Source organism: Ambystoma mexicanum, chromosome 3p (assembly GCF_040938575.1).
Source record: "Ambystoma mexicanum isolate Mex_15411 chromosome 3p, UKY_AmexF1_1, whole genome shotgun sequence".
Classification (NCBI taxonomy): Eukaryota; Metazoa; Chordata; class Amphibia; order Caudata; family Ambystomatidae; genus Ambystoma; species Ambystoma mexicanum.
Window position 1 is genome coordinate 863,431,775 of NC_090925.1, and position 19,055 is coordinate 863,450,829.

The 19,055-nt window shown below is 43.7% G+C and overlaps 1 protein-coding gene across 2 annotated transcripts in view; it reads right to left on the minus strand.

Moving 5' to 3' along the window:
* Positions 1 to 19,055, minus strand: part of MAZ (MYC associated zinc finger protein) — a 202,895-nt gene that overhangs the window by 141,330 nt on the left and 42,510 nt on the right. For both annotated transcript variants that reach the window (XM_069652022.1, XM_069652021.1), the window contains exons 2-3: positions 4,435 to 5,213; positions 2,856 to 2,919 (exon numbers count right to left, since the gene is read on the minus strand). In XM_069652022.1, the coding sequence (XP_069508123.1) occupies positions 2,856 to 2,919; positions 4,435 to 5,213 (843 nt within the window). The remainder of the gene's footprint in view (positions 1 to 2,855; positions 2,920 to 4,434; positions 5,214 to 19,055) is intronic.

Sequence of the window (19,055 nt, forward strand, 5' to 3'; positions counted from 1 at the left end):
TTATTTTTTCTGTTACATTGTTGGTGAGAATACCATGGCATAGCCCTTTTGACATAAAAATGTATGTTAAATAAATCTGTCTGTATGAACATCCATTTGACGGAGAATAATTAACTGACACTCACAGTTGAGGTTGAAATTGTTTTTGATATATATCATTTTTTTGAATCATTGTAATTGATGAAATTTTCAATATTGAATGTATGGGATGAACTATCCCAGTGGAGTGCATTGTAGGGACTACCTGTTAGTACATGACAGGTCTTGTTCTTTATTTAATATCAAAGGAATTACCATAAAGGGCATCTCAATAAAATTCTCTGCTTATGCTAATGATATTCTTCTTGATTGTATTGTATTGTTCATTTATAAAGCGCCTATACACAGGCAAGTGTTTCAAAGCGCTCAAGGTGGGTGGGAGCACGGGAAAAAAAAAACAGTCGCTCATAGCCCTTGAATTTCTGAAGCGATAACAGTCTGCAGAGGCAGATTAAGTGGGTATGGTACATTTAACATTTAGGATACAACAAATAGGCCTGACGGCGATTCTGCATTTTTTTCAAGTGCACATTAAGGGGTAAGACAAGGAAGGACAGAAAGATCTACAGGCAGATCTCTAGTACAAGTACAGGCAGGACGAGGGAGGGGCAGGGGACCAAGTGCACCCAGTCAGTGGAGAATGGGGAAGTACAGAGAGAGCAGCTCTCAGGGGTTATTTCAAGTGCAGTGAGTGGGTGGGGTGCAGGGCCCTGAGGCAAGTGCAGTTGGACTGGCAGGGGTGCCTGGGACCTAGGAGACTCTGGGGTACACCAGGCTTACCAGTCAGTGAGCTGTATTGAAGGAGGGAGAGAGGGAAGAGCAGAGAGCTAAGTTAGCAGGGTGAGAGAGAAGGAAGAGGAGAAAAGGAAGGTCTTGAGGAGTTTCCAGAACTTAATATCAGGCTCAAGACGGAGGGTGGTAGGGAGGGAGGCTGTTATATATCGGATCCTTCCACATCTATCCCTGCGTTAATGACAAATATTGATCAATATTTTAAAGTTTCGGGATATAAATTTAATTTTGATAAATCAGAAATCTTAACTTTCACTAATTCTTGCATAATGTCTGATATTCCTTTATATGGTATGAAATGGGGCCCTCCGTCCATTACATATTTAGGTAGCCCTATATCTAAGTATATTACTTCTACTCTAAATCAAAATATAATTATTGATATAATAGATTGTTCAATTCATCAATGGTCCCCTCTTATATATCCTGGTGGGGTCATCTAGATTCTATAAAAATGACACATGGACCTATTTTCCTTTATTTTCTCTCAATTATTCCATTATTGTTACCAACTACGTTCTTCAAAAAAATAAACGGCTATCTAATTTTCTATGGAATAATAAAACTCCAAAAATTGCTTTGAATAAACTTAAAGCAAATAAATAGAATGCGATTGGAGAAGTTAAATTCCCAAAATGTTCCCTAATATCACAGATATTTTCTATTACTACAAATCATTGTGTTTCAATATAATCTCTCAAATGATAGATGTCCCAACTTGGATTACATTAGAATCTAAGTTAATTGCACCATTATCTATATCTCATTTTCTTCAAACATTAACATGGCCTGGTATTAAGACGTTTCCTCTTCTACATTTTTTGAAAAATGCTTGGAGTTGCTTATTAAATTGCTCTTTTGTTGCTCAAGATTCCATCAACACCTTTGTATGGTTTAATACATTCTTACCATTTAGACCCAAACATCATATGCTGCAAAGATGGTTCTCTGCTGGATTTTTTCTGGTTAAATATACATTACTGAATAATATAGCCATGTAATACTCTGACTTTGTATTCAATTCAATCTTAATAATGCTGATTACAAAGGTTATGCAGCCCTTGTAAACTCAGTTACCAAAGCTTTACCTATCTGCTACCAAAATATACCTTCTAAATATACAGAATTCTTAATGCACTCCCCATCCACTAAAGCATCTTAATTATATTCCATTCTCAACCAGCCCAAAGGAAATTATGAACTAAATCCTAAGATTATTAAGCTTGTTTGTCTTCCCCTGTGAGTCTCAATTCACTTTTCTAATATTGTCTAATATTGTCGATGTGAATTGCTTCAATTTGGAATATAATAGTTTGCTTTGAAGTTACACTTAGTATCAATAATTATTCTCAACCACTGTACTTTGTTGTATGAAATCTCCTGTATGATCAATTTATTTATGCTTCAATGTGTTACCTTGTTTATGAAGTCATTAATACAAATTAATTAGCTTTACAAAAAAACAGGAATACTTGGTTAGAGTAAGGAGAGTTAGAGGTCCCAGAGGGAGTTTAGATCGACTGCATTTGGGGAACCAACTTTGGGCAAAGACAGCTTTAGACAGTAAGGGTCAACATTCGATAGCACCAACTGTGGGTTACAGGTGCCTCAGTTAGACAAGAGAGTGAGTGTCGGCCCTAGGGCCCACGAAGATAATGATAGCCCTTGAACTGTCTCAAAGACTAAGTGATTTCTGTGCTATTTCTGTGGCACATTCTATAGACAAGCTTAGAAAGGTACATTCTTAAGTCAGCGTACCAGTGTTACAGTCCAACAATATGGGGTGAAGAAGCTAGGGCAGAGCCAGGACATGCCCAGCATCTCTAATTCCATACTGTGCAGTAGAAGGGGTATGCTCCGGGCATGAGCTATAGCAGCTCCACCAACACAACACATTGTAACACCTAGCAGGTGACATGATAGATCCAGCGTCTGAAAGAGAAGCACATCACTTCTTAACACCATCCCGGTGGGCACCCACAAGATGAATATTGATGCATGGATGGCAGGGAGGGTTAATTTACCGGGCACTTGAAGGGCCGCTCCGAGGAATGCACCTGCCGGACGTGACTGTTTAGATGGTCAGGCCTGCAAGGGAACAATAAGCAAATTAGGCTATGTCATTACACAAGTTTAAGCTTTAGTGCTACAAGCATGTGAACACCATTAATTTATGGATACTTTCTCCCTCCCTAGCACCAATGAACTGAATATTCTTAATACTCAGTGTGAAATTCGCTGCAATACTCTAAGGGATGGGATTCGTTGCTCCTGAATTTTATAACACTTCTATGAATGTATATAGCTTCTATTGATGACTGCATCCAGGGGAATTTTCAAATGACTGCTAATGCCAGGATCAGATGAAGGGCATTGCCAGTCTAAAAAACTGGGCTTCATCTAAGCTTTATCCGATATTGGGGAAGCATGGTGAAATCATATTTCTCCACAGAAATGGATCTTAAATATCTGAATAACATGTCTACCATGTCTCTCAAAGGCGTAGGCCTGCCACCTCTACATGACAAATCAAGAAACTGCCCTGATGTTTGAAAAGTCTCTTCCATCAGAATGACACTGTGTGAAGTCCTCTTGGACACCAAAGGAAGACCAATGCTTTTGTATAACCAGTTAAGACTAGTTACATGCATTGAAGGTAGACTTGTGGCCTGAGAACGGGATGACTGTAAAACAACATACGATATTCACAACCACTAATGAGTGTCCTGCATTCAGAGTTCTCTATAAAAGCTCAGAAGGACCGGCAAAGAAGAGGTTCAGACACTGTAGGACATCATGTCAAGAGAAGAGCAGCACAATCACTTTGATCAATGTGAGGGGCAAAGAGAAAATAGTGACATACCTTTCATAAACTAGGTTTATATAACCATGTGTGGTAGACTAGGGCAGATCACGTTCGAACTCTAAAAAAAATGTGTGTGTTGAATTGAAACTTGAGCCCCATTAACATCCTTCGGGGGGAACCATAGCCCACCTTGGTTCTTGATTACCAGGGCACTGCTGCCTGAATTCACTTGCTGAGATGGCTAACCCGATTGCCCACGCTGTGCACACCTGATAAGGAGGGCCCTGCAAATCTTGAATCGGGGTAATTTGGATGGCACTTCAAACGTCAATTGAAGGTAAATAATGAGGTCTCAAATTATCCGTATTTATGAAAAAGAGGGGACATTTTGGATCTGATATCGGGGCTATCATGAGACAAAAAGAGAGGGCGGTGCATTTAAATTGAAGGGATGATTTCCACAACACCCACTGCTGTCTTCCATCTACTTTATGGGCTGGCAATCCTCCACTTTTCATATGACTGTGCAAACCAAGTCTTTCCATTCCCAAAGGCTAGGCCCAACTCATTTCCTCCACTGTTTGCAAAACTGTACTTTGCATCCCCTACCATAGCTGGCTAATTCCTGTTATTCCTGTGCTATGGTCCCCCACTCTGCCCCGGGCCTCGGATTATCCCCCATCCAACACCCCCACCACTCATGCACAAGCCAAATATTTTGCCCTTTCCAATCTCCCTTTGGAGGATGCCCTTTGCTCCTCTGACCCTTCAGGGATCGGTTAATAGGGCTCACTCACCGCGAGAATCCTTTGCCACAGTGGCTGCAGATGTAGGGTTTGTGGATGGTGCCATCATGCGAGCGCACATGGTAGCTCATGCGGTCCTTCCGCTTGAACCGTTGCTGACAGATGGGACATTCATACGGCTTCTCATCAGAATGCGACAGCTTGTGACGATTCAAGTGGTAGACATCACGGAATGCCTTGCCACACATCTCGCAGGCATGGTTCTTGCGGATACGCTTGCCTGAGGCCGTGGTGGTCACTAGTCCCACACCATCACCCTCAGAGATTGGCTGGGTCACCGAAGCCACCACACCTCCACCACTTGATGCACCCATGGCATTGTGCAGCGGCACAGCTGCTGCCACGCTGAGCAGGCTAAGGGGCACCATGGTTGGCATCTTGTTGGTGGTAGTAGCTGCACTGCGTGGCTTGACGCCTGTGTGAATTGCCTCATGCCGTCGCAAGTTATAGCCATTCTTGAACTCCTTGGAGCAGAGAGCGCAGATATAGGGGCCTTTACTCTTAGAAACCTTCCGGACATCCAGCTGACCGTCTTGTCCCACGTTGCCCGGCAGGCCCTGCTTCAGAGCTGCTGTGTCCACCGTGGAAGCCTGAGAGCCACCACCACCATTGCTGGCACTGCCAGGGCCACCGGATGAGGCAATGGCAGCTACTGCCGCAGCCGCTGCTGCAGACTCTTGTGCAGCGCTCACGGTGGACAGTACCGGAAGCAGCTCCACTTGCAGAGGCTCTGCCGGGGGCGGTACTTGGGGTGGCGTCTGGAGCCCCAAATAAAGGGAGGAAAGAGAAAGAGAGAGAATAAACACCTTTGGAAGGTAAATAAAACCAAACAGCAGAAATGTAAATCCTTCCACAACACATGAACACATTTAACAAACTGTCTAAAAGATCATTTGTTTTCAGATAGTCAGAAGATGTTTCACAATATGTGACAAGCAGAAACATGGTGTGTGTTGTGTATGTGTTGGGAGGGAATGACGAACAAGCCAAATTAAATGAAAAACCTGCAACCGATCCACCAATAACAAATGCAGCATTTTAAAGAATAAGCAACAGTTTTCTTTCTTAATTTCTCACACAGTAAACCTGCAATCTGGAGGTGGCAGGTCTGGTGCTAGTAACAGTTTCAAGGGTTTCCTGGTGAGGGTTTAGAAAGACAACCTGTAATGTTAGGCAGGGTTTTCCACAATGTTACTCCTGTCTCTAAATAGTAACATTAAGAGCATCGTAGGGTTGTAATAAAGGGCACCTTGTCAACTCATAAGCACGCAGTGTGCCACTGTGACAAAGGCCCCTCCCTACCTGTTCCTTAGGATGATAGTTGGTGTGCTGCCACTCCAGCCATGATGCTGGTCCAGGAGGTAGAATGGGGAGGATCCCCTGGCTAATCCCACCAGTTTGGCCACAGAATGCCACAAACAGGCATGGTCCCTTTAAGTGCTTTAGTCATGCCCAGGTTTCTAATGTAAAGACTGTTCCAAAACAGAGAAGTATTGCCTCATATTTTCCATTGCATCAGAGGGAGCGAGTAACAAGAGCATGCAGTCTCTGCAGAGGCTAAGTAATGCAATACAGACCAGGCGGGAATTATTGACATTTGCACATTCATCTGTGCTTGGTCGACTTGCCTTGCTCTGATGCCCTCTGAGTTTACGGTGCATGTGCACAAACCAAAACCAAGATGATGGTGCAGTTGAAATTAGAACCACAAGACAGAGGGGTGTTTGGAAGAGTGAGTTTGGTGGAGGCTGGAGGAGGGAACATACAGAGCGAGAACAGGAGGACAAGAGTTGGAGAGAGGAAAGCGAGAGGAAAGGAGGAGGGAGGGAACACCAGGAATTGGGGAGAGCAGGGTGAGACGAGAGGACGAATAACCAGAGTTGGAAGGAGGAGGGTGAAAGTTTGGTAGAGGATAAACACCAGTCGCGAACGTTAAAGACAAAGAAAGAGAGAGAAGGTGGCAACCTGTAGTAGGACAAGTCCTGGGTTGGTAAATGATGAGCAGGGGTGGGTGGAGTAATGAGTACATGGTGTATCGTCGATGAGGTGCAGTTGAAGGATGAGGACGGAGAGGACGAGAAACAAGTAGGGAAGGCTCCCCTAAGTAAGTGCACATGGCTGGAAGTCGAGACTAACATTGCAGAGCCAGTTGGCGATTTTCACACCAAACCCGAGACGACAGGAGAAGGTCTCGCTACTGGACACAAACAATTTAAAACCCACCCCAAGAAAAAGCAGGAAGACCAAGAAGACACTTCCCTAGAAACAGAGTGACTGGAACAGGATCCCTAGAGCTCACAAGGGAATAAGGAGAGAGATTCTTGTAAAAGTCAAGCTATCCAGAATGTAAAAATGTTAGCATTTTCGTTTGGAGAACTCGTAAATATCCTTACAAAAACTACAATTCCACATCCACAGTTGTGTCTACTGTGGATCCCACTTGGCCTTTTAACACCACAAAGTATACAAATAAAAAATAGGCTCTTTATTAGAAAGCAAGCCATGAAATAAAGAAATATACACATTTACAGGTAAACACTACAGTTAAGCAAGGGATTATAAAAATAAATATTTGTCTATAAAAGACCCAGAACAATTCTAAAACCAAGTAAGAAAAAATGTATTAATGCATTGAATTAGATTAAAATAAGAATTTAAATATTTTAAAATTACTTAAGTGTTAAACAGTAGATCTTTACACAAAAATGCATATAAAAAGTAGGTAGGTAGTTAAACTCAATCGACACAAACACTCATTCACCACAATAGTTTATTTCTCAAGCTTCAAGTTCCTTTATGTGAATGGCACACACATCTTATTCGGTGAGTATCTGTGATACCTCAATCTACATCGCTGTGTGGTGCACCTGAGAAAAGGTCAGTCCCGATTGGGTAGCCTCCAAAACTTTGAATGGTACATGGATGGTGATAGAAAGGGTGAAGGCTAACCTAGCCATGTGTGTGTACATATCTGCAGGGATCCCAAGCCTTTCCTCAGAAGCTACCTGGAATTACAGGTAACTGGACGCGATGCTGTTCTGAAGATGCTTGCTGTAGGCCTGTGCTGCTGCCACCCAATCTTTCCTGTCCCCCCAGTGAATTTGGCCTCAGGGTCTTCCTTGGATCCAATGGGAACAGCTGGTTCCTCTTTCTCTAAAGCACTGTGCACACCGTGTTGAGCTCCTGCATCTTTTGGTTGCCACTAGGACAGAAGCAGATGCCACATCTGTCTTGCTGGAACAGAGAGTGCTGCTGCTTCTCTGAAGTGTCTGCTTCTTTGGGGGACGCAACCAAAAATAGATCTGGATATGCAGTTCCATCTGTTATAAATGCTGAAGTCTGAATCCTGAATCCTGATTGGAAGAAGTTAGAACAAAGCTTCTCAAAGCACATAAATGTTGTTTACACAATGTCTCCCTCTCGTTGTAGAAATATATGAAAAGGCTTGAGAAAGCACCTTCAAGCCTGAAGCACATATTGGCTGTATTCTAAAACCATGGGATTATCAGACTATTTAATAATATGAATGGATTGTCTTTCTGGATTTCCCGAAACTGTATAAATCTTTCTGTGCTTTGATAATCCTTGTATACCAATTGGGCATCTGGCTTCAGTGTTGCCTGCATCCAGGTCTGTTTATTTTGTTACTGGATAGTTTTTTCTCACTATGGTAACTGACCAGCTGGAGTCATAGATCTGTATAAGTGGTTTAGCTGGTATTTAATTAAAATGGACTATTATTAGGAATCTGCTTAGCTGCCCTTTTGACTTCTATTTGTCCTTTGTGGGGCATTGTGACCTGGACTTCCCCAGCTGTTGTTACTCAAGAAGCCTATCTGCATCGGAGACTCACTGCTCTGATCCAAAGGGAAAGTACTGCAATATGTTTTCTCAGGTGCACCATACAGAGATGTAGATTGAGGTATCAGAGATCCTCGTATAGTCAGATCTGGGTGCAATTCGCACAAAGGAACCTTTGTGGACTGTAAAGATATGACACATAGGCACAGATGGCCAAAACGGTCATTCATCTCTGTGAAACACAAAAAAGAACCACCACAAAACCAAATTGCTAGGTCACAGGGCTTAAACACCCTTTGGTGGTCACTTTGCTTCTGTTCAGGAAACAAGTGGCAAATCACGTCCTAAAAAGGCTATAATAGGGTGCAGCCAAATAGAAATGTAAGGCTGCTACCAACCGACCTGTGACACTAACACACTCAGAGAGGAGGAGGGACTCACCCTGGGACAACATGGGGCACTTTTGTAGTATCACTGCCTTCGTAACCATATCGGCTAATTAGGGCAGCACATCAAAATACATTTTCAGTAGGACCTCATTAGAGGCTTCCCAGTGATCAACAATAAGTCTGGTGCTAGCAGCAAAATAAAAAAGTGACTGACTTAACACCCAGCAACAAATGCCATGAATACTGTGCCGTTTGATGCCAAAATCTTCAGTTTAATGCAGACAAGGGAGTAGGAAGCAAAACCTAATGACATGAAATAAGTGAGCAGGAATACGTTACACTAGCTTTTACTGGACTCCCGTTTTGGTCCTGCTCGGTTCACCGCATGTGGGGAAGTGAGCTTGGATATATGAAAGAAGGACAAGGGTTTCAAAAGAAATATATTGAGACCAAAGCAATCGTTTTGGCTAACGTAGAAGCATTGCATTTGATTTATTTTATCAGAATTTTTGTTTAGCGCTGCCCCTACCCATAGTGCTTTCAGAGCGCCTTGCAAGGTTCAAAAGGTCAAGAGGTGGACGGTAAAGCAGAAGTTACAACATTATTATAGGCAGTTTTGGATAGGCAGGTAATGGCATACTGAGGTGAGCAGGCTGCATTAGATGTGGGGCCCTTGACATATCACTTGGTACTGTATTGTATTATATTGTAGATGCATTGACATATCACCTGGTACTCAAATAATTCCCCAGCGTTTGCTATCGTACTCCCATGATGTGCTATCATTTGTTAGATATTGATGTGACGCGCTCTGGTAAACTCATAATCAAGGTATTGCTGTATCATCTACAAGGCTATTCCCTAAACACCTAGGTACTCATACATTGCCACATATTGCTATTAAAATCAGAGGTAATTGCCCTATTACCATACAGTGACCAGGGAGGCCCATTGTTTTCATATCATAGTGTTGCCAGGTTCCACTATGCCTAATTAGCACATCCAGGTCAGATTACTTTAAGCTCAGATGTTTTATTGTATTTACTACACCGTGGACCTAGCCTCAAGTGGTAAATTGAGCACTGCACAATTACACAAAATTAATATATGAAAAGCCTGTACAATAAAACAGTGAAGCAAAGCAGGGACAATGAAGAAAATGAGAATATAAACATTGTGACAAATTGCAGGAATCTGCCCCTTATCCCCAAGGGGGAGCCCCCACCCCTGTGAGGCTAGGCAGGTGAGCACGCTCTGCAACACCCTCCCTAGGGGTCGAGGCAACTGGGACCTCACGAAAGAAACTCCCCTTTTGGGGACACAGACTCCCATCCCTGTGAGGAACTCCCTAGAAAACATCCCAACAATACCTCTTTGAACATCTATGGGAAATATGCATGAAGAAGAAACCAATATGCGCTACTGTTAACCAGAAACTATAAATATTTATTTAAAGGAAAAATCCCATTTAACTGGGATGAGGAGGATGACATACAGAAGAGGGGAGGACCCATGGCAGTGAGAAAGAGGAAGACCCGAAACATACCGGGAAAGTCCTAAGGCTACGTAACACACAAAAAGGAAGGAGATTGGCTATCAAAAAAGCCTGCGAGTTACTAAATGGGTGAGCTGCCTGACTAAGAGAGGGAGCTGGACGTACAACGCCCTGTGACCGGAAAAGAACGCGAAGCAGAATTAGAGAGACAGTCTTACCTGGAGGAAAGCTAGGGAAGTAAAGTTGGATGCAGAGCGTCTTGGAGTCCAGAGAAAGAGAGAGAGAGAGATACAGAAGGTGGTGGCTTGAACACAAAAGACTTGTGGTGGACCTGGAGTCCCACAAACCATGCCAAAACCACTCTACAAATAGAGATGCAGAACCTAGCAGTATTGGAAATACGATAAGACCATCCTAGACGACAGCACGAAAGAAGAGACATTGCAGGAACAATAGAGACTGCACTGGCGGAAAGGATGACCGACTCGAGCAATTAGAAGACCTGGCGACGTTATCCCTAAGAGCCCCGGGTAACGGGGAAAATGGGAGACCCGGGAAGGGAACAGAGTATCATTATGGGACCAATCATACTCGTCGCAGTTAAAGTAAAGAGGCTGTGATATGTAACAGAGGAGTGAATGAGTCAAGATAAAGATATCCGAATAGTGAAACCTCAAAAAGTAAATGAAAATCAGTATTGCAATATTCATACTCTTATAAGTAAAGGCCAAAAAAGTAGAATAAAAGGAGAGAGAGGACATTGGCAAGAGAAAACACAGAAGAGAAGGCTGAGTCAGGATATATGTGCAGAGATAGATATCAGAAGGAGATCAAATATTATGACCCTTATGAAAAGAAAGAGAATATAATAAAAGGCAACAGTTATAAATATTGGATAACTTTACCATGGAAAGAGAGAAGAACAACTCTGTGTAGAGAGAATCAAAACGAGAAAAATCAAAGCCTAAAGAATAATACGAAAGAGAAGAAACAAAAGCACAGTAAAGTCTTAAACAAATTGTAGGAACTGATCAAAACAGTCACCAGAGACTATCTGAAAATCAACTAATGAAACAGAATTTTAGAAGGGATTCATTCCCCTGTCTTTAGTTGTGTTAAGGCATTTCCTGACGATTGACAAGCATCTTAGCTAGTTTTTGTTAGGTAGGGACACCTTATGGTGTAGGGAAAGATGAGCCTTTTCCTTTAGTAAACCTCATAGTGAAATCACTTATCAGAGTCTGCTTCCTTCTGACCGCCACACATCCAGCCAACTGGTAAGACTATCATGCATAACACCAACTGAAGTAAAAGTTACAAAATAAAGACGAATCGGAATGGTCAAGACATTTAACAAACGCCCTGTCAATAATACTGACAAAATAAAAGACAGAGTAAGTCTCTAGCAGTGGAAACTGCTCCTCGCTAACAACCATGGCCAAACTCAACTTGTACTACAAACCTCCTGATGCCCCCCCCCAGTCTCCTTAAATGCAACTATTTTCCAACCCCACACCGGAAATGACTAGCTTTAGTGATGGGAGGTGGCAGATCAGCCTCCCCTATACACTGTTATCCTTTTGGATACAGGTGGAGGGCATGCCTCACACAGCCAGTCTCAAGAGCATCTGCTTGGCCCCTGAGCCCTTGATTACACCTGGCCCAACTCATATGACTATCACTCTGCCAAAACCTGCAGAGAAAGTAAGTCCACAGGACCCAATGGGCAAAATGGAACTGGAGACTGACGACATGCCCAAAGACAAGTCTTCCCTGACTAGCAGTGCCTAGAGTCAGAACATAACAAACATGTGCTCAGAGAACAGTTCTTTCTTCACTTAACTCCATTAAGAGGCCCCAAGCAAAACATTCAACATGCCAGACCCAATTCTGCCTCACCCATGAAGGAGCAACGGGGTGCAATTGCAAACAAGTGCTTTCTGAACTGGCTGATATTATAAAGCTACCATTGGTTTTGATTGAAGCCCAGAAAAGGGGATGAGGGGGTCTTGTGGGGGATCCTTCCAATGGCCCATTGAACATAAAGGGGTCTTAACAATTACCTCTGGAAAACACAGAGAATCTGGCCCTACACGGTATAATGACCTCCGAAGACCAGGCTCACTCCAACAAACCTGACAATGTGAGCCAATCCCAGGCCATTACTTACCATGAGACCAATATGCACACCAATGTGATACAACTCCATAAGGGGCAAGAACAGATTGATTAATTTGCCTTTGTTCTCTTTTGCTTGACATAATGTATTGCTCAAATTAAATTGTTTTATTGTTTAAGATGTACTTTGATGGCCTGATGGGCGAATAAAGTTTTGATGATGAGGGTAATGCAGATGAGAGGAGTACCAATGGAGTGTTTAATCTGGAATCCAGATCACAGGGCATCAAGTACCTCGATGCATTTGAAGACAACCCTCCGGAGGAGGATTTGGAGGGAAGGAGAGAGAGAGAGTGGTGTGTAGACTGAGGGGTAGTTGGGGTGAGCATTTGGTTTCTTTAGGCGAAGTATGACTGGCTGCTTTGTAACAGGCTGGTAAGATACAACTTGAAAAACAATGCTTGAATAAGGCGGAGATGTGAGTGGAGGTGACCAGTGCAAAGCGGTCAATTGGAGTGCAAGATGATTTGGCAGAGCAAATGATGGGTAGAGGTTCAGTGTGGGGGTGGAGGAGAAGTCAGAAAGAGAGGAGAATGTGAGGAAGACGGGGAAAATGCAAACTGTGCCCGGAGGCCTCAGGTGAGGAATATACTCCTGCGACTGAACTCCTGTGTTCACTTTGTGTTCAAGACCAAGAGACCAGTTGGCTGCCACTATGGAGTGCTTTCACCTCTTCTTTTCCATGTAGGGTACAAGTTGAAAGTCACACAATGTAGTGATCGAGGACTTCGAAATTGTCTGGTCCAGCCTGTTCCGGGGAAGAGAACATAATGCCTGGTCGTGCTCTGGTAGTTGGAAATCCAGTGCAGCAGAGCTTCACAGTCACATGGTGTCTTGGAAGGGTGCAGGGTCAGTCAGCCTCAAAGATAAATATTCTGGATGATGTTACAAAGGAGCCCACAGAACACACAGTCATGCACTTAGTTTCACTATTTAATTAAAGGTTGATTAAGTGGAGGAATGCAGATTAGGGAAGGCAAAACAAAAAGAGAGACATAATAAGATTATAAACAGCATCAGGAACAGCCAATCAATAAATACTGTGTAACCACTCTTGTAGCCAGACCACTGGTCCTGAGTCTGAAAGTCCAGGCCCTGTCCTAGAAATCGAGATTCAAAAGTCCAACAACGTCACTCGCAGTCCTCAGAAGTTGTAGGATCCCAAAGCCCATACTTCATGGTGGGGCCTGCTTCTCAAAGACACTGGTCAATGTTCAGTGTCTTTATTGGTAGCATTGCCTCCTAGGACGGCAAATGGCCTCCACTGATCGTTGGACCCCTCGTGTCCTTAGGGGTTTGGAATGGGCTGGGGTGTAGTTCCACCCCTCTTGTCCTTGGGGTCTCCTGACCTTGGCCATCCATCCTAGGACAACTCGTGGTATAGTCAGGTGCATAGTTCTCCCTACTGCTCTTGGGGTTCTCTTTAGCCTGTCATTGTTGGCTCGGACAGGTCAAGTAGACCGCACCCTGCCACCTGGGTTGGTTCGGATAGGAAATTCCCCACAATACAAGAGTACTAGTTCGGGTCGGGCTGATGGCCTACTCACTACCAAGCTATTTTTAACCCCACCCTATCCTATCCTTTCGGACACTGCTGATGAAGGATATAAAGTGCTACTGAATTGTATCAGCAACCTCACTGTTGTTTGGTACTGTTTGGCTCTTGACAGCTTCTGTCTCCAGGTCCCTAACAGGACCTCTGCCCTGGCTTAGATTCTCCCCAGGCAATGGATCACTGTTTTGTGTAGTTGACCCCCACCGGCACCCTGGCTCTGTCCCCAGGTGATTCTGTGTCCTTAGGCTGTAGGCCCCATCAGTGTTTTGGGCCTAGGCACACATGGCTTTCCAATTTGCTCTGACCTGGCTTTTCTACAGCTCTGGCCCCACTGATCTCACCACCAACCCCTCGGCACCCCCTCTCCTACTCTTAGACCCTGTTGGCTTAGCTAGCAGTTGTTCTCTACTTTGGGCCTCTCTTGTCTCCTCCTCCAACCTTTCCCTCTGTCTACTCCTCTTTCCTTACTCTAACCGTCTCCTTGTTTTCACCTCTTCCTCCAGATTGTTATTTCCCTCCTCCAGCTCCAACCTCTCATCCTCCCTCTGCTCTCAATCCTTCCTCCTCTCCTACTCATCTCCCTCTCTGAAAAACTCTCTCTCAGGAACCACGTCCCCACCAAGCTATTGGAAACTGGCTGCCTTTTATACTCTGGGTCATATGGTGATTGGGGGCATCTGAATGGCTGGCCATTTCTTTCGTGGTTTTCCCTGACCGATTCCTTGTACCCTTGACCTTCTTACCTTAGGTAAGGGAAGTGTCCTAATGTTTAGGTCATTTGTCAAGCATGTTAGGGTCAAGAAGAGGTGAGCTGCCTATGAATGTCAGGGGGGAGGGGGGACTAACAGTGTCCATCTCCATGTGTACATGTATGTGAGCTTTTTAACTTAGCTTATCTTTTCCTCCAAATAACTGCGGGAGACACATCCTCTCACCATCTTTTGCCAGGCTTGGGAGGACTGGGGGAGATCCCCCATTTACAGCCCCCACATGTTGCATTATGGAGCAAGTGGCTGTCCCTGGCCAATGAGTTCTCAAGTCTCTGTTGGTTAGTTTGGTCAGAGTGAATATCGTAGAATCTTCTGTTCTTCCTGACTTGCTTAGAGGTTCTTCAAAAACATGGAGCAGGCCTTCCATGTTCATGGAGCACTGGTGCTGTCAGGGAAAATCCAGGCCCTAATCACATGGTTGTAGTTACTTAAACAACAGGAGGAAAATATCTGTTGAACATGTTGGTAAGCAGACAAACTACAAGATCCTCATATCTTACAGGTAAGGTGGGATTTTCAAACTCACAACATTGACAACCTCTAGCCCAACTATTGAAAGCAGCCAAAGCTAGATGCACACTTGCTTTTAACGGATCTGTATTTAGATTGGTTTAATAACAAGTTGTTAAGCAGTCTAGGGGCGCTTCTATCAGCAATGAGGGGATACACAATTGTTATCCTGAAATAAAGCTCATTAGTATAATCCAGATTCTTCGGTTTCAAAAGAGTATGACTTGGTCACTAGGCCGCATTGTTTCTTGACAATCTTTTTGGAATAATCTACCCCTGTATTCAATTGTTTTCTAAGCATTCTTCAAATGGACCAGTTTTGGAAGAAAAAGATAACATGATTCAAACAAGACCAAACAGTGTTTCCTCAAATGTAGAAACCGGGATTTAATCACATATCTGGTTCCAAAGTTGGTAACTTGGTTGCTAGGCTACATTGCCACCCTTTCTCTCCCTTTAATCTTTTTAATTTAAACATAGCACATATCATCAGTGTTCGGTTTATGTCGGAGCATTCCCAAGGTTGGCACATAAGGAAACTGAAGCACAAGGAGATGGTGAAAAGCCCGAGATCACATACTATTGGTTTGGCAGGGATGCCAGGATTACAACACAGACCCTCTGGTCAAAGGTCTCCAAATGAGCAAATATACCACATCCTGCCAATCTGGCGTAGTCACCTGGGGTAACATACTAGCTTTTTACTGGCGTTTAATTTATTTCTCTGGCCACACACATTTGGCAGATAAAGTGAGTTTCACAAGTGCACACAATTCTGGTCCGGTGGGGAACCAGGCATCAGATCAGAGCCCTTTTCATCTTGTTCTAAAATCAGCCCTATGTTTTTCCCAACCTTCATTTCATATACTCTTCTACTTGCCATTGGCACCCATATTTTTCCGGCCCTCACTCCTCCCCTTTCGCACCATTGTCCTCTGTACCTGTTTCTGATGTGGGGAATTATTAAAGGTTGGGTGGCGCGTGGGAATGTTCCTGTAAGTGGTAGAACGGATGCAGTGGGTGGTAGGCATGTCCCTATCGATAATAGTGTGGTGCTATGCCAGTAGGATGATTGTGTCTGGATATAGGTTTGCGGCATGCCTGAGAGCATGCGTAGAGTGTGGGAATATTTCTGTGGAGGTGGCTGGCTGGAGGAAGGTTGGCGATGCGTGTGTAGGAGCAGTTGGGGGGACAGTTTAAAGATGTGTAGGGGAACTAAAGGACTAAAGGATTGGGCAATTAAGACCTGAGGCCCTCTGGGAGGATGGATGGAGTAACACCCCACTAACGATCCCTGCAGAAAGAAATGCTTTATTGGTCATGTGATGATTGATGTTATTCAGAACGCTATTATGATGTCAATGTATATCCAATTTGAAATGCCTAATAAAATGTTTGGTTGAAGAAAAAAAAAAGATGTCTAGGGGATTAATTAAAGTGGTTGGATGACAGAGTGGTGGGGCATCCCATTTTTTATGTAATGCAAATCCTGCCTAATGGTCATTAATGCTACAAATGCATGGGATCAATATTGCTACTTCCTCTGCAACTGCATCATTGCCAAGCCCCTGTATGCAGACCTTTATACATAATCTTGCCTGATGGTTATAATGTTGGAGGCCAATATTGCTAACTTCTCTTGCTTGCTGTCATTCCTGATGTTCTAATGCCTGCTGGCTAACATAGCCATTCCTGTCTGATTTCGGTCAGAATTGTTCTGCCAGTGTCCCAAAGGATTTGAGAGAAAAGTGTCGAAAGTGAGGAGTTTCGGCCCTATTCACAATTCTTCGTCAGAAAGAACACCCATAAAACTTAAGATGTAATGTTCGATCATTGCGAGACCCCTAGCTTTGTCTTAATGTGGGAAATATAACACTAACGGTGATCCATGTTCTGTGTATTTGGCTGATAGTTTTGCAGACATCCTCCTCTCAATCCTGGAATTTGTGCTGGTCATGACATCTCCAGCAGGGTAGTGTCAACTCATCTAGGATAATCTAGACTCGTGCATCTCATTGGGCCACTGCTTGACCAATCTCAGAGCAATCATCTACTGGTCACCGAGCACCTGCCCCATCTGTAATGCAGACACATACCTCAATAAGGATATCCCTACCAAATATCCCCACCAGAAATATTGCCATACATATGGCCGTTTGTCTCGCCATAGGCAATATTTTTGGGGAGGATATTTTGTGGGAGCAGGGGTTGCGGCAGTGTCCCCCGCACATTTTAAAATAATGCAGGGGTTGCAGGGTTTTTCCACTGCAGGGTACATGGGTCAATATTGCCGCAAAAATACGGCAATATTTTTGCAGGGATATTAACACACGGAACCCTCAATCAGGGACACAACTACACTCAGGCAACAGCTCCGTCCTGGCAACCACACAAAAAACTCAAACCACACAATTGCCAGCTCATAATCAAGGGTAACTCCCAGCTTGTCCTTACAAACCAAACAGCAACCTTACACAAGACCCTGTGTGCCCACTGTGCTATGCCATTCTAAAATAAGATAAATCAAATCCTACATTAAAATGCATGAGTTTAAGGATGCCACAACTCACGTAGCCACTAGCCACCTCCTCCAAAGGTGGCCTGGCTCATCCTGTGAGGGTCTCCTGATTAAGACATGTTGTCCTGGGTGCCATTGGTAACTCCAGGTCTCTCTTGGTGTTAAGCTAACCACCTCTTCTAAGCTTCACGCAGGAGCTAAAGAGCTCCCAGAAATTTCAAAACTTGTAATGTAATGTTTCGGGAAGGTACACTGTGCTGCTTTATCCTGCGCTCAAATGTGTTAAGAAGTGCCATGATCTCTTGTGACTAACACTTTGATAACTGTGATGAAGTACCCACATGGAGGGTGTCTGTGGAATTCCGGAGGCCAAAGAAAGGCACCAGCTATATGATACGGCCCGCCAAGGTGGTCTAGTGGTGACCCTCCCAGAACTCCCCAAGTCACCCCTCTGGTAACCCATCTCACACACTGCGCTCACCCCTTCAGGGAAAGTTCCTAAGTGTAGCCCAGGAGGGGATGCATTACTTTAGAAGTAAGGGAACGTGCTTGTAGTAACGTATTCAAAAGGTAATAAGGCAAGGGGAAGAAACCCTGGAAAATGTTGCATCAGGTAAGTATTGCGTTGGACGTACAAGGCCTGAAGCAGGAAGAGTGAACATAAGCGAGAACAGAAAAGCAGCGGGACTTAGGCAAACAGCACTTTAGCGAGCAAGGTCGGTCATTGGAGTCACGGACAACTGGAACAGGGGGGCCACCAAAACGCCCAAGTCATACCCCAACATGATGAACACCTTATTTGAGTTCATGAGCTGCATCGTTGGGTCGCGAGCCAAAATGAATTGTTATGGGAGACTCAACACCTGAATACACAAGGGCTAAAAGCACATACACACAGGAAGGGGGTGGAATCACTAAGCCCGCGGCCAGTGGTCAGTCAAAATGTCGAAAAAAAAATGTCGAATGACAAAAATGACGAAAAAAAAATGTCGAAAAAAAAAAGTCGAATCTATTATTTTTTTATTTATATGTATTTTTTGGGTTTGGTAAGTATAAAAAATGGGTAAAATACAAAAAAGAAAAAAAGGGGGGGTAGGGGGAACCCCCCAATTTGAAAAAAAAAACGTATTGAAAAAAAATTCGACTTTTTTTTTCTACATTATGACTTGCGACATTTTTGTTTTCGACATTATGACTATAAACCCCCGCGGCCATCACACAAGCCATGCTGCTAAGGAACGGACGCTGCAACCAGAAATCTTCTTAGAACAATTAGTGCGAAATCCCCAACATAAAAAGAGGCACAAAAACCTTGACTACATTGTAGTGGTAGAGGGACTGTTATAAACGTTAGCTAATACAAAAGTGTCACCCATATTTATCTTTACCTTTAGTA